The sequence below is a fragment of the Cebidichthys violaceus genome, unplaced genomic scaffold, assembly GCF_023349555.1.
Source record: "Cebidichthys violaceus isolate CVI_PGR_0920_01 unplaced genomic scaffold, fCebVio1.0.p SCAF_4, whole genome shotgun sequence".
Lineage (NCBI taxonomy): Eukaryota > Metazoa > Chordata > Actinopteri > Perciformes > Stichaeidae > Cebidichthys > Cebidichthys violaceus.
Window position 1 is genome coordinate 9,209,714 of NW_027176594.1, and position 16,533 is coordinate 9,226,246.

At 44.1% G+C, this 16,533-nt stretch overlaps 2 protein-coding genes across 7 annotated transcripts in view; one reads left to right on the plus strand and one right to left on the minus strand.

Annotated features, from left to right (window-relative positions):
• The first annotated feature begins 471 nt into the window (after window positions 1-471).
• Window positions 472-5,785, plus strand: spcs3 (signal peptidase complex subunit 3). Its single transcript, XM_068727650.1, has 5 exons — window positions 472-722; window positions 1,981-2,054; window positions 3,673-3,749; window positions 4,020-4,135; window positions 5,550-5,785. The coding sequence occupies exons 1-5, from the start codon at window positions 580-582 to the stop codon at window positions 5,680-5,682; spliced, it is 543 nt and encodes a 180-aa protein (XP_068583751.1). The 5' UTR covers window positions 472-579; the 3' UTR covers window positions 5,683-5,785.
• Window positions 5,786-7,006: 1,221 nt separating this feature from the next.
• kdm2aa (lysine (K)-specific demethylase 2Aa) overlaps window positions 7,007-16,533 on the minus strand; it is a 51,787-nt gene continuing 42,260 nt past the window's right edge. For all 6 annotated transcript variants that reach the window (XM_068726616.1, XM_068726617.1, XM_068726615.1 and 3 more), the window contains 4 exons: window positions 16,297-16,460; window positions 16,065-16,211; window positions 15,369-15,587; window positions 7,007-7,985 (listed from right to left, as the gene is read on the minus strand). In XM_068726616.1, the coding sequence (XP_068582717.1) occupies window positions 7,804-7,985; window positions 15,369-15,587; window positions 16,065-16,211; window positions 16,297-16,460 (712 nt within the window). In that variant the 3' untranslated portion in view covers window positions 7,007-7,803. The remainder of the gene's footprint in view (window positions 7,986-15,368; window positions 15,588-16,064; window positions 16,212-16,296; window positions 16,461-16,533) is intronic.

A 16,533-nucleotide genomic window follows, 5' to 3' on the forward strand; every position in this document is an offset into this window, starting at 1 on the left:
ATTCGTTATCAATAAAGTTGAAAAATTAAAAAAAGATAGAAGCCTGCTTCTTCCGCTTACTCATCGCTCGCAGTTGCGTCAAGTTTGCTGTTGCGTCAAGAACACAAAATCGGAAGTATACAAAGAGTAAAATATCTTAAGGACACTTAACACTTCCAATGAGTTGGATGCACTTTTCATTGCACCAGACTCTTTTGGATTGCTTTTCTAAAATAGTTATTTGAGAATCATGTTGAATGTTTCTTATCAGCCTGCTGAAAACATTAGTCACATAGGTGAGGAGCGATCCTCTCTTGGCCTGCGTGAATGTACACAATTAAAATATGATTTTGGAAGAGTGCATCGCTATATACAAAATTATTATCTTAAATTACCACCGAAGACTAAAACCCTTCATTCAAAATAAACGTGAAAATTGTTTTATTTTGAAATGCATGATAGGGAAGTACAGTTCATTCTGTGAAACGTGTCATTTCCTCTTTGTACACTAGCTAACAAACGCGCGCATCCTGTGCGGAACATCTCGTATTGAATTACTGTTATTTGTATCATTCCTATAGTCGTAACTGCTATTTAAAGATGAATACGGTTCTGTCGAGAGCTAACTCTTTGTTCGCCTTCTCCCTGAGCGTCATGGCGGCCTTAACATTTGGATGTTTCGTCACGACAGCTTTCAAAGACAGAGGAGTTCCTGTGGACATCCACGTCTCTAAAGTCATGCTGTAAGATTCGTTGTGGACTTTCATGTGTAACAGCTGTTAGCATTAGCGCTACGTGCTCTGTAGCTATGTAACATGTATTAATGATGCTGACGTTGTAATGCACAGCGACAATGAGCAGTGCAAAGACAGCCGGTGCTCGGTGCTTTTAGACGGTACTAGCGTCTAAAGACACAACGACCACGGCGTCCCGGTGGTGTTTGCTCACACTTCCAGTTTGATATCTAGCGTTACGTTTTCGGTTTGTTGAGTATACGTTGGATAACTGTTACTGACTTCAGCTTGTATCGGTTTGAAACTTCAACCAGACCAGCCAGAAGTGTGTATAGAGTATTGAATTGCTTTATTTATATGACGGACAGGTGGAAATACAGAAATCCAGCAAATATGGAAAACTGTCAAGCACTGATAATTGTCACTGAATGCTTGGTCCCATTCTTATTATTGATCCTGAATTAGATCAATGGATTGTTCATTTTACATAAATGTATGAATGGAAGCTTATATAAAGCGTTACATCGGGATAAATATGAAAAGCAAAGTAATTTAAACAATAGCTTATTTGATAAAAGGAATGAATTGATATTGGTACTAAATGTCACGTATCACCTTGGCATCAAACTTTTTCCAACAACACTCAACCGGATCAAACTATTTAATTAAATGAGCTATTTAATGTGATCAGAAAGATTTAGAAAATGTTTTAACGGAATGGAAACAGATCTATTAAAAAATAGATGTGATTCTTTACTTTTGTAGTAAATACAAGTAACAATACAATAATCTTATTCTAATATAGCTTGTGATTCATGATAATATTTACAAGAAGGTATATCAGACCTCTAGGGTGTAGATGTTAAAATAACAAAAATGCAATTCATGTTAACACCTGAACTGCATGTCTCAAAATACGTATGAACACAAGTTCATAGGACACCTGTAGATGCTAATTATTTATTTAACTCACAGGTTATGATTGGTGTTAATAAAGCATTTTAATTCAATATGTAATAGAGAAATCAAAGCTGCTTTATACCGGGACTCCAGTTAGAACTAATGTCATAAACACTAGTCATTTGCTTTCATTCTAGCATATCCAGAACCCTTCACCCTCAGTCTCATGTATTTTCATGAAGCTTCCAAAGGAGCTTCTTTTCTAAATGTATTCACCAACAGCTCTATAACCTTATTCTTCTTGCTCTTCCTGTTTCCTCCCATAATGTCTTCTCCTCCATCTCCCTTCTCTCTCTCTGTTCAACAGGAAGAACGTGGATGACTTTACAGGACCCAGAGAGCGCAGTGATCTGGGTTTTCTCACCTTTGACCTCTCGGCTGATATCCTTTAGAATACTGCTACTCAAAGTGAGATGTACATGTTTCACTGGTGAATGGGATCTCAGTTATGTAGTGCCGTTTAGTCTCATGACCACTCAAAGTGCTTTACACTACATGTAAACATTCACACGCATTTATTTCCTGATGGTAGAGGCTGCTACACTCACTCACACCGGTTGTACAAGCTTTGGGTTCAATATCATGCCCAAGGACACTTCGACATGCGGACTGAAGCAGTAGGGGATCTCTGTTGTTTGCCAGGTGACATCTCGACATGAAACAATTGGTTGTTGTGGTAGGGTTCAACACTAGGTCTTTGGTTGTGAAAGGTTTTAGGTATTAGGTTCAAGTCACATACTTGGAATAGTATATTTGAATGTCCTGAAATACAGTAAAAGGTATTCTTTTAATAACAGGGTTCTCTTGGGTGGAGAGAATCCTTTGTAATTGGAGTGCTGTCCATTTGAACAGATATGTCGGATATACTCTATGTAGTCCTCCAGCATGACAGAGATGGTGTTGCTTGCGTCGGTGTAGTCATTCAGACGTTTGGATCCTCATTGTTTTTAATACTTATCCTCAAAGTACGTACAAAGAACAATCCGTATCTGTGTTCAACATGTTCAGCAGTGAGCTTCGTTCAGTTCTTGAGTAAGTATTGGTTGATGATTTGGCACGCTTACCAACAAGTTGGATCTTCAGCAGTGGCAGCTCATGGAGAAGATTAAAGCACTTTAAAACACTTAGTGCCTGATGGCCAAATCGGTCAAATCTGACATGGCACATGCATGTATTTTACATGTTTTTTAATAGTCAGTGCGACTTATGCTCTCCCAGGAAATCATAGAAAGAAGACGCTGCAGAACTTGCCAGAGATTCCTTCTTTATCAAAGTAATCCAGTGATGGTTGTCTGTACATTATTTGAGTACACTGCAAACAGGAGCTGATCATAGATCATTCAGCACACTTTTGTTGGACTATTAACATGACAAACAAATATAGGCTAAAATATCAGGGCTCAAGTTGTAGCCCACAGCATAACTCACTGAATCATGACAACAGTAAACGTCCTGTTTACATCACCCAAGGCATTAAGGGAACTGTAGTTTCAAAGCTTCAAGCATACTTATCCCTCAAATAGCAGTAACACAAAGAATAAGAGGAGAGACCAGAAGTATTTTCATGTTGCACTATCCTATATTTTTGACATTACTAATACTGTGGAAAGAGAGACAAAAAGTCAAACAATTGTAAACAGGTTATCAGAGATATTACTGCATCCACCCCAATAGAGTGGAGATGAAGGAAATGTTACTTTTAATGTTTGATCCAAACATTATAATGGCATTTAATAAACTCAACAGCGACATGTTTCTATCAGTGCCCCTGTTAATCCACATATCTCACTGTGAATTTTCCCTTTGTATTTCATTAATATTATTATAATTATACTACAGAAGTCCCTTAGAAATAGACCCATCTATGTGTTCCATAAAAAGTTAAGTTTTTATTCTGTTGGTATGATGTTGACATGGTCCAGTGTAAGATAGAAGTAAACTCCAAGCTCTGGTTGCTGCCGGGTAAATGTCTCTTCTCTTGTTCCTTAACTTGTCCTACATTTGCAGCCAATTTTTGACTGGAACGTTAAACAGCTGTTTCTCTATCTGTCTGCTGAGTACACCACAAAGAGCAACGTGAGTCATAGTCAACACACAAATGTCATAGATACAAAATGATAGACACATATAAGTCTTACATATGAATCCACAATATCCAGTTTAAGATACCTGCATTGTACTGCAGATAAAAAATGCAAACATTCTAAAATGTAAAATCCCTATAGTAATACACTTAATTAGGTATACAATATAATAAACAATAGCTCTACCACATATTGTACCTTACAAAGCTCAAAATGGTAATGTTTCTGTCCATTTAATTTTGTGTGTGTGTGTGTCTGTCAGTCTCTAAACCAGGTGGTGCTGTGGGATAAGATTGTTCTTCGAGGTGAAAACACCAAACTGAACCTCAGAGACATGAAATCCAAATACTTCTTCTTCGATGACGGGAATGGACTTCGGTTAGACACACACACTTTTACTTTAACTTTTACATTTCATAGCAATCTGCCCATTAGGTTTTGATATTTCACATGTACGAGTAGCAATTTGAACTTACTTTCATTAGATGAAACGTCAAGGGTTACCAGAATCATATTGGTTAAATCTTTTGGCACCAACAATTTTGATGCACTTGTATTTGAATATTATTATATAATTTTTTTGCTATTTTATATATTTGTAGTTCACAACATTTTAGAGATAACAATGTTGTACATGATCAGTGTTCCAGTATTAGTATTCAGTAATAATAGAGACAACAAAACTTATAGTACTCTCTGAAAAGATTCATATTTACATCAGACACTTCCTCTTTCCTTTCTCTCTGTCTTCAGGACACAGATGCTAATAAGTGTGACCGTACAGCATTGGACTTCATTAATGCTCTGTTAATCACGGTTTCAGTCTCAGTCCGGTGTTGAATGGATAGATCCACACTATCAGTCCATTTACAGAAAATCAACTTCTTGGTAACAGCAAAAGCTACAGATTGTTGATTAGGCATTGGTCCTTTCATACCACATCAGGCTTTATAGAGACTTTTGTCACAACAACAGAATACATACAACCCATTCACTTAACATATTTTCAGCAGAATGGTCAACCCCACCTTATTTACTGGGATTGCAGTGACAGCGGTGTTAACATTTTGAGTTGCATTAGTCTCTTCTAGACTAGAGTCTAGACTTCCAAATTGTGCAATCTGTGGCATCAGTACGGACTGTGCAGCAGATTCTTTAGTAAAGCTATGTAGCCGCTTCCAAATAAAATAGACACGGGGTGAGGATGACCTGTGCCCTGATGTTTAATAAAAAGGAAATATTTTTACTTGATTGGATAAGACAAATTGGCGTTCAATATTGCAGCAGTATAGGCTGACTAGATCTGACTGACGATACAACCAAGAGGCTATTCCATTCAGACTATAATCATAGTTTGGAGTCATTTTGGACCTAAAAAAAACTGCTAAATGTACTGGACTAATCCAGCAATATAATATTCCATGAATGAAGGACCGAGAGGAGACCGAGAGTAGACTAATTAAAAAGAGAAAGGTCAAAATCAAAGCTACCGAGGCTGACATGTTCGTACTTTTAGCTCAACATGGGACAGTCTTCAAAAATAACGTAACCTACATTTAATATATAGAATCTTTTATTAGAGCTTTCCTGTCTGATAAATGCCCACTTCTCTTGTTTTATCTCAGACAAAAGCTCTTCCAGAGACACAGGACATTATAGCACTGTAAATGTTTTGTTATATGTAAATGTTTACACAAGCTTCTGATGAATACCATTATAAAATCTGAGTTTTAAATTTGAACATCTGTTATGTAATGTGACTGGCTGACTGTCACGTCTGTGTCGTCTCCAGGGCCAATAAGAACATCACTCTGTCGCTGTCATGGAACGTTGTTCCCAATGCTGGAGTCCTGCCTCTGGTGGCTGGAAGTGGACAAGTCAGCCTCCCTTTCCCCGATGCATACGAGACCACAAAGAGCTATTAGTCACACTCAAACACACATAATGATGACTCACACACACTGTATGCTGGTGTTTCTTCATAGATGTAAATTAATTTTTGGTTTGTAATAAAAGATGAGATTGGAACATCTGTGTGTTTGTAAGGATTTTTTAAAGCAAGTACACTGCTGATAAAGGGTCAGTCCACCCAATCACAAACAAATACATGTAGCCACTTATTGTATGTGCAGACATTAATGGTGTTGGTTTCATTTCCGAACATGAAGCGATAACAGCTCCTGAATATTCTCGTGAATGACAAAGAAGCTTTTATACTTTCTCAGTTAGAAAAGGTGACTTATCTAAAATGTGTGCCCATATTGTGTGTGCTGGTTGACTTTGAAATTGCTAATCCAGTTCAGAATTGGGTCTTTTCACTGGTTCTGATCCACTGTTTAACAGCGAATAGATTCAAGGTGTATATGAGACATATTTTTGGTGTGAAATAAGTGTCTCTTATATTTTGAGACAATGAGATACTGCTGAGAAGAAGAAAATGCTCTTAATAGGTGATGTCTGTCAGCTGTGTTGGTGAAGCAGCCCCCTCTGCTGCCCACAAACTAAACTGAAAAAGAGAACAGCACCTGCTTCTGCTTTAAGGTGTCCCCCCCACAGCCTCAAACCCTGAACCCTCAATGACTTACTGACGTCACCTGGTAAGTGGTTGAGTGTGAGAGACTGAGGGCTTGAAATGATAGAATTACGAATGGGACAGCACTTTGCTGCAACATATCACGTTACTATGACGACTATGTATAATTATGGGTATTTAATTTATACTTTGTACTCCCTGATTTGAAAGTCTTCTAGACTTTCCTCACAAGTTGAGATCATTTCATATAATATATTTACTCGTTTTTGTCAAAACCGCTTCAATAACTAAATCAAATATTTGATGAATAGATGAATACATTTTTGGTTCCATCTTTAACCCTTAATGTTTGAGTAAATTTAATATGACAGGCTGAACACACATGAGCCATACTCTTGGTTTACCTTTTATACGTCTCCATGCGTCTACTGGTTACCCTGTGTTTAACGTCACATTGCAATGATTTGTGGGCAATTCCCTTAGGCTAAGTCTGGATCTAATGCGGACTTACGGAAAGGGTTCATAAAGGGCTCATTGACAGTGGGACAGAACTAAACCCTCACGGACTTCGCTGGAGCGCGCCTCAAAGTCTGAGTCCGTAAGGGTGGACATTGGGATTCAGACTGACTCCCTTTCTCACATTCAGTGTGTAGAATACTTCATGTTTGTCTGTGGGAAACACATTGCTTTAGCTCTGGAACAAATGCCTACAAATAGAAAGTTCAAACCTTCACATTTATTAAGTTTTCACTGTTAGAAAAAAAAACCCATTTACAATTTCAATTGAGTAAATCTCAATGAAACATAAAATAAACATATATACACACACATGGAATTCACTGTGCACAATACAGAACACCACTCAGTTACACATGGAATCTGTTCCAGTTCAGTGAGCAAATTAGTTTCTGTATTTTTACTCCCAAAAATAATTGCGAGACCTCTTACAAGCAGTCATATCCTGCGTCAGCCTGTACACAGTAAAGGTGGTTTCATGTTCAGCCAGACTTCTGGTTAGACATTATGTGCATATTCCAGCAATGATAGAAGATATGAAGAGAATATCAACCTTCGAGAGGTCACAGAAATCTGGAGGCAAGACTCTTTAAAGAAGTATTCTGACATTTTGGAAAAAAAATTGTTTGTAGTCTTGCCAGATGAAAAGACTGATATCAATTTAAAGATAGCACCAGGATTTGAGTCAATGAGAAACTTCTGACCAGGCTCCATAAACAGTGAAAAAATACAACTGGAAGAGGGCATTTATATGTTGAATCAAAAGACATTGTGATTTTAGGAGCTTTGGAGTCACAGCTGTCAGTTTGGTCAGGTTTAATGTTTCTGACAGTTTGAAAAACAACCTACACAAAAGGTTGAGCATACACATTATTTTTGTTATTCTCTTCATTAACAGTTGCCCCTTTCACACAGCTTGTTCAAGGCGGGACTGTTGCCCCACTAGTCTGTATAAAAAAGACAGACACGAACTGGGTGGGGGCACAAAGTGTTTTTGTTAATCCAGGCGCTGGATGAGCTTCTCCTCCATCATACAGTAGAGGGCGACGTGGGACAGGTCAGCGATGAAGGCGTCACAGGCACGTCTGCTGATGCTTTTACAGCCTCTGAGGTCCAGCAGAGTCAGAGAGGAGAGACGCTTTAGGTAGGACAGACAGCCGTCTGTCAGCTCATTGCAACCTGGACACACACAGACAGACAGAAATGTTTTTATTGACAATTAAAGCTGCAAGCAGCATTGATCGGGCCCTCGCACCTTCACTCATGTCGAGGGTACTGGCAGGACTCTGGTGGATGCGACCATGCATTTCTTTGACCATCATACACTGCGTGCACAAGTTGAGTTAAACGGTATTTCCTGTGTCGACCAATGGCGTAGCCAGGTCATTTTGCCAGGTCTTAATCCTCGAATGTTTTGAGTGTACCTCCGAAAACAATCATAACTGTAAGCCTGTAAAAACCGACAAAAAAATGAATGTATGTGAATGCGCTTTAGTGTTAGTAACATAACAGTCGGTTTTGAGACCTGCATTTACTTTGACAGTCTGTTTGTTTGTGCAGGTGTCTCTGACAATCACTGCTGAGTGACTCAAAGCTGGAAGAGTCGAGGAGAAATAGGAGAATGTATAGTTCCATGTGGAAAAAAACCCATCTTTTTGTAAAGAATTAAGTTTAAGCCAAAAGGTGAGCCAATGTAGAATAATTTATCATATAAATTAGGCTGGGTGTAGTTTGATTTTATTTTTTTAAACTTTACGTTGCATGAAATTATTATTATTATATATTTTTTTGCAATATGTTGATTGTTTAATGGTTATTGTTATGCACCACCCGCCATGTCAAATTCCTTGTATGTGCAACATACCTTGGCAAATAAACAATTCCGATTCTGAATAACTTTACATTACAGCCTGGCTCTAAAACAAATAAAAACAATTCAATTTACTATTAATGAAAACTCCACGTTCAAGCGTGACTTGAAGCCTTTTGTATCCAATTTCTGCTCTCCAAACATCTTAGTTTGCACATATTTAGATCAGATAAGTCTTTTTCTGGTGGTGTGCCCACCAACGCTTTTAATAAGTTCAGTGTTTGGGCCGCTGTAAATATAGAATCCTGCTTACAGCCATGGTTATCAGTAGGTGGCGCTATGACTATGAGTTAATATTGGCATGCATGTCCTAATGTCATGACAGTCATCAAGCATGTCAAGTTTGGGACAAGTTTTGACAAAGTACAGTTGAATTACAACAGCTTAATGGATGATGGCGAACATGTAAAATGGCTGCCACACCACATCCACGTCGTTCGATGAAACCTCAAGCTTTTAGTAACTTTTAAAATCACTCAGGTCTTTAGATTGTTCTACCGAAATTCTAAGTTGATCAAATGAATTCTCTAGGAGGAGTTCGTTAAAGTACAGCACCTGGAAATGGCAAAAAAAACAACACAAGGAATTCATACAAAATTCAAAATGGCTGACTTTCGGTTGGGTTTAGAGCATGGACCTCGAAGACTTTCTTTTAAGTCTACATGTGATACGTCTGCTTACCAAATTTTAAACATTTAAGTGAAACGTACTGCGAGGGCTGCATTGTCGAAATTTTGTAGAGGGCGCTATCGAGCCGACTTGCCACTCTGAAGCATTAAAACAAAAGTTACAAATGTAACTACGGTTCTATGAATCCTGGATATCCAGTGTTTAACACTGGATATCTTCTGTCTCGCGCATGCGCAGGTCAGGTCTTTATATCAACAAAGTCACCTGTGACCTCGGATGACCCCCGTCGTCTATAAGTTCCGGTGACATCCTGAGATTAGTTACATTCGTAACTTTCGTTCTATTTCATCCTTACTGACCGCCAGAGGCAGTGTTTAACATTGGATGACTTATATCAACAGAGTCACGAGGAATCACAAGTACCTACCTTGTATAGCTCAGGCAGAGGAACTTGGCCAAAGAACCCTCCCCAGTGGGTGAGGGGTGGCAAAGTTGACTCTGTAGTGTTTGGTAAATGTGCTCGGAGATGCCCATGAGGCCGCAGCACATATATCCTCCACAGGCACACCTCTCATGGCTGTCCATGACGTGGAGACACTCCTGGTAGAGTGACCCTCCACTCCGGATGGGAGAGCACGGTTGCTCGCCTTGAATGCATAGGCAATGGCCTCCACTATCCAGTAGGACAGGCGCTGTTTTGAAACAGCCCTTCTTAGGCCCACCATAACAGAAAAAGAGCTGCTCCGACTGGCGTATGCACACGGTGGCTTCCACATAAGCTCTGAGGGCCTGCACTGGGCACAGCAGCCTTGACCTCTCCTCTCCTGATGGGGGGTCAAACTGCGCAAACTGGATAGGCTGGTTGATATGCGAGCGTGTCAGCACCTTTGGGAGAAACGCTGCAATAGGCCACAAAGTAATACCCGAGCCATCCGAGTTCCACTTCAGACAAGATTCACTCACCGACAGGGCATGCAGCTCGCCTACACGTTTAGCTGAAGTGATGGCAAGGAGAAAAAACGTTTTGATTGCCAGCCATCTCAGCTCCGCCTGTGCCAGGGGTTCAAAAGGCGGTGTGAGGAATTGTATGTATATTGAGTGTCTGTTAGGGGGGTTTGAGGAATGTGAGGTGTGAACCTGCCGAGGAAGAAAGTAGTTGACAGAGGTGTCTGCCCAGGACAATGGGTCAGGATCCAAGGGGGAGCTTATCAGATTTCAGCCAATCGTGGAGCTGATCGATAGGCTGAGGAATGTAACTTTGGGGGGACAAAAGGACTGTAAATCTGAGGAAAGATTCAGACCTCCTCCTGACCATGATGCAGATATGTCTCGTGGCAAGCATAGGGTGTCCAAAACCAAATGTAGGTCCCATGCAGGGGCCCTTCGGGCGTTCAGGGGACGCAATCGCAGAGCCCCTTTTAGGAAGAGGGACACCAGTCTGTGGCACCCCACTGTGTCATTGTTGACCATAGCATGTTGCCACGAAACAGCCGCCACGTATACCCTCAGGGTAGAGGGAGACCGGCCCTTATCTAGGAGGGACTGCAGAAAATCAAGTACAGCAGGCACGGGGTACTGTACTGGGTCCTTGTTCCGAACTGCACACCAGTCAGAAAACAGCCTCCACCTGTTTTCGTACAGCAGACGGGTAGATGGTGCCCTGGCATTCAGGATAGTTCTTCTGACTGGTTCAATGCAGCCAGTCAGCAGCCGGTCAGGCCCTCCAGCGGCCAGACCCATAGTTGGAGGCGGCTGGGATCGGGATGCCAAATCCGACCTCCTAGTTGCGACAGGAGGTCCTTCCTGTCGGGGAGGTGCCAGGGTGTCCTGCAGCAGAGTCTGTGCAGTAGGGAGAACCAAGTCCTGGCTGGCCACAGGGGGGCCACTAGCAAGAGTCTGTGGCCCTGTTGAAGAACTCTGAGAAGCGTTGGCAAGATCAGAGGGAATGGTGGAAAGGCATAAAGAAGCCCTTCTGGCCACGTATGAGCCAGGGCATCCTGACCCAGAGGACTGGTCCTCTCCGTCAGGGAGAACCAGTGGGGACAGTGGGTCGACGTCTCTGAGGCAAAGAGATCCACCTCTGCCCTGCCGAAGAGACCCCAGATGTTCTGTACCACGTCTGGATGAAGCCGCCACTCCCCCGGTGGAGGCTTGTGACAGGACAGGAAATCTGCGACCTGGTTCCGCTCTCCTGGCATGTACATTGCCCGAAGACTGGTAAGGCAAGGGGCAGCCCAAGTCAGAAGGGCACGGGATACCCGTAGTAACTCTAGGGATCTAGTACCCCCTTGATGGTTTATGTGGAACACAGCAGAGATGTTGTCCGACCGGACAAGCACATGCTTTCACCTCAAGTTTGGCAGAAAATGTTTGAGCGCTAAGTGCACGTAGCTCTAGAACATTGACATGCTCCATGCGGTCTTGAGCAGATCACTGCCCCCGAACAGTCCTGTTCTGCCACACTGCACCCCATCCTGAGAGGCAGGCATCTGTTGTGACCATGTGTGGTCACAACAGATGCCTGCCTCTCAGGATGGGGTGCATCTGTTGGGACCGAGCATCTGTTGGGACCGAGCCCATGGGGACACCGTTTGCAAGATATGCTCTCTCCCTCCATGGGGATAGAGCGAGTAGGCACTGTTTTGCTACTACTATTGCCCTGTGTCTGTGCCACTTGGCGTCCAAGTGAAGGCTGTTCAACCATCTCTGCAGGGGGCGCAGTGACAGCAAACCTAAGGGAACGACAGCTGAGGCAGCTGTCAGTTTGCCCAATAGGCGGAGAAAAAGAATGTAGGGCAACCGCCTACCCCCTCGGAAGGAGGAGAGACTGTGGAGGATGTCGTCCACATGCTGGGGTGACGGACAGGCACTCATAGTGGCTGCATCCAGGGCCACACCAATGAAGGTTATGCTCTGAAAAGGGGTCAGGGAGCTCTTCTCCATATTCACCCTGAGGCCCCACGGGGCCACGTGAGAGAGGAGGCGAGCAGTGTCCTGTGCTGCCTGAAGACGGGATGGTGCACAGATCAGCCAATCGTCCAAGTACGGCAGTATTTTCATGCCCTGTGATTGCAGGGGGGGAAGGGCAGCAGCAACGCACCTTGTGAACACCCATGACGTCCAAGTTCCCTCGACATGAGCGCAAACGCCTGTAGTGAAGAATCACTGAGGCTAGTAGCGGAAGCGTCGAAAGTAGCCTGCTGCAGAGAAGTTGAGAGGGCAAGCATGAGGTGGGAGAGGGAATTGCCGATACGGCCCATGCGCACTGCTGTGTCATAAGCCCTGGATAGCAGGTCATCTGTGACCCGACATTGGGGTCGAGGGCACCTGGCATCGGGCCTCAGGGTCCCCTCAGGGGAGACTACGAGGGCTGCAATAGTCGGCTCAACGGCTGGCATACGGGCAAGGCCAAATTTTGCCGCGTCCTGCATGGCCGCCAGGGTTCGTCTATCCGATGTAAGACGGGACAGAGTCCCGGTGTCTCTCCAGCATGCATGCAGCTCCTTCAGATATTCTTCGTAGGGAGGAACAGAGAAGGTGGTGGGGGCGGGAACGCCCCTGAAGAAGGCACTTGCAGGCGGAGGTTCCGGCTGCTGTGTATCTAGCGTGCTAGTGCCATGCGAATGACAGACCCCACGGAGCTATCGACTGCCCCTTCTGAAGAACTCTGAGCTGAGGAATGGGAGCCAGCCCCAGAAGCATGGGAGGGCTGCCCTTCACTGTACTCAGTAAAGAGATTGGCTGACGCGGCCAGTGAGATAACGTCCTCTTCTGGACCAAGCTCAGCCGTGGATGGATCTGGTGCTTCAGACCCCCCTGCACTAGGGTGGAGGGTCAGGAGAAGCGACTTCATTTGAGCAAGCTCAGCGGTCAGCAGATCCACTCTAGAAGACAGCATGCTGGGCTTCGCCCTCTTGGAGGGAGCCCCTGCGGCTTCTGTGGCTCAGCGTTTGGAATGGGTAGGTTGGGCTGGATAGGTTGGGCTGGATTCAGCTGCCCTGACAGGGGGAGGTCGCCCTCATCCATCAGGTGTTCCACCTTGGCTAGCCTAGCAGCCCTTACTACTCAAGGCACGATGCCACAGTTCACGCATGAGTTTTCCAAGAGGCCCTCCCTCAGATGCTCGAGGCCAAGGCAAGAGGGGCAGAGGTCATAGCCGTCCTCCGGCTGAAGAGGAGCGATACAGGTCCTACAGCCGGGAGAGTTAAACATGGCCGCAATTCTGGAGGAACCCTTGTCCCACTAGTTGGTGTGGGCTGCTAAGTCAGTTTGAGCGGGAGCGCTCTGCTGACGAGAACAGGCAGGGGACAGTCAGTGAGAGGGGGGTGAGGACACTTTCAACTAGGACAGTCGTCACGGATATTGGTGTCCCACCAGTTAGCCTGAGCGAGAGCACTCTGCTACTGGGAAAAAATAGGCCAAAAAAATAACAGTCCCTACAGTGAGAGGGGAGCAAGGACGCTCTGCTCACTGTGACAGCCGTAATGTGTCAAGTAATCAATGGACACAATGTCAATGCCGATCTAGTCTAACTAGCATCTCACCAAGTTAGCCTGAGGGGGAACACTCCGTTAACTGTGAAGGGCGGCCCGACAGCGTAACTCTACGCTCCCGCTAGCACGCCGCCACTGGATTAGCTAGAGCGGAAGCGCTCTGCCAACCGTGGAAAAAACGAATAATGATTATAGAAAACAATGTTAATCGATCTCACCGATTGTTGTCTTTGCGATTTAGGTGGCCCGTATCAGACTGAGTCCGGGGCTTGATGGTCCGAATACCGAAACGCGCCGCTCCCGGCGTGTTTTCGGTGACAGCTAGTCGCAGCCTTTGGAGGGCGAAGATCTGCAACTCCGACCAGTGGTCACAAGGCTACCGCGACAAACTCTAATACGTCTTGATCATAGACAAATAATTTTCACTTAAGCTTCTACTACCATGGTAGCTAGCCTGCGTAGCGAGATGATGAAAAAGGACTGATCTCAGGATGACACCGGAACTTATAGACGAAGGGGGTCATCCAAGGTCACAGGTGACTTTGTTAATATAAAAACTCGGCCTGCACATGCGCGAGACAGAAGATATCCAGTGTTAAACACTGCCTCTGGCGGTCAGTAAGGATGAAATAGAACAACCTCAGGCAACTACATTCAGGATTTTAAGTCTGTGTGCCAAGTTTGGTTATGTTTTGAGCATTTTTAGCCCCTCAAAAACACCTTTGTTTTTCACGGCAAAGACACCGTTGCCGTGACGAAACATCAAAAGCTTTATGAACTTCTTACATTTGTGTGGAACTAATTTGATGTTGATCTGATTTACCAACTAAGAGAAACAAGCCAAAGTATAGAGACTTTAACTTCCTGTTACCACTAGGTGGCGCTATGACTATGATTCTAAATCATCATATAGATGCGTTTCGGGTCAGGATGTTATGACATGAGAAATTTGGAGTCGATTAGACAATGTACGGCCAAGTTACAACAACTTCCTGTTTTATGGCGAATGGTGGGTTTTTTGCCGCCACGAATACATAGTTCGCTAACTTTTTGATCTTTTGGTAACTTTAGCGTTTTAGCATACTGACCAAATCTGAAGTCAATTAGGTCAAATATCTAGAAGGAGTTCATTAAAGTATGACAGCTTGAAATGGTAAAAAAAACGTCATAAAATTAAAAATGGCCGACTTCCTGTTTGGTTTAGTGAATAACTTCAAGAGGATTTTTTTGTATGTCCATCACGCTACACATACCTACCAAATTTCATACAGCTAGGCGAAACCCAATGTTGGGGCTACTCAATAGGGGGCGCCACTATCAAACCAATATGTCATACCACAGCTGGACACCCCAATCAGACTGCAATTTTCACCATGACTGGCTTGCGTGCCAAATTTCTAAATCTTACCAGTATCCCAAGCACCTCCTTTTGGCGATGAAACCCGTACGACAATAATAATAAACATTAGAAGAACAATAGGTCCTCCGCTCCGACTATGTCGGTGCTCGGGCCCTAATGAAAGGCCATGTATTCAATCAGTGGGAGTGTGCCTTTGCTCAAATACCCACCTGCCAGTGTGAGTTCAGTGAGACTGTTGCGGGTGTGAGTCCCGGCTGCTGCCAGCAGGGCTATAGACGAGTCTGTTATGTCCTTGCAGTGAGCCAGGTCCAGTCTCTCCAGCTGGGGCATGTGGCGCTGAAGCAGCCTCAAAGTGGACTCACTGACGTCCAAACCAGAAAGACGCAGCGTCACCATGTTCCTCAGCCTGCTGCGAGATGACTCTGAACCTGCAGGAACAGACAGAGATGAAGGAAACGTCACTTGAGCTGGATAGATCTATACTGGAGATATGGGATTCATTTTAGTGAACCCAGTGGCACGGTGCAGCTCGCCCTGCCCATTACCACTACAAGTTGCATTTAGTTGTGCAACCTCGTTTTGCAATAAAAGGACATCAAACTTATAACACGTTTGATCGCTGTGGTTAGTTTACAACAGTCTGGTGCTAGTTGTGCAGAACTTAACCAGTGGTTCTGCTGTGTGTAATTGTGGTTTGACAGTGATATCATCACTCCAGTTAGAGACAGCAGGAACAGAGACCAGCTGCCTTCAGACAGATAAACAGAAGGACCAGTAAAGGAAAAGGCCTTCAGTATAGACTACTAACTGTTGTGGATCAGAGAGCTCATGAATCTTTTTTCAGCCTCTCATAATGGGAATATAGTCACTGAGCTTTGATGCCGCTCATTTCTGCTGCTACTGACCAGGCGGGATGATGATCTCTTTAATCTGGGCATCTTTAAGACCTTCACACCAGCGCAGGTCCAGCAGCCGCAGGTAGGGCAGAGTGGGAGAGACCATCGCTGACAGACAGGACCAGGACAGACCAGTTATCCTCAACTCCCTCAGACCTGAAGACAAAGACAGAGATAGGGGGTGTAATGAGACATGCAGGGACAGGAAAATCTGTGTGTGTGCGTGCGTGCGTGTTTCTACCTGGGAGCCTTGTGAGCAGACAGTTAAGCTGTCTCTTGGCCAGGGGGGTCCAAGACAGGTCCAGAGAGGTGGGCTGGCGTTTAATGATGCCAGCCAGAGCCTGGTTACTGAGCGGGCTGCACCGACTCACGTCCACGTGGCTCCACAGACGCTTGTCACAACTCCTGCACATGACATCGAGACACGAATGTTTTTTTCATAAGCTGTGTGGGAGCACTGCTTCCTGTTCACCAGCTA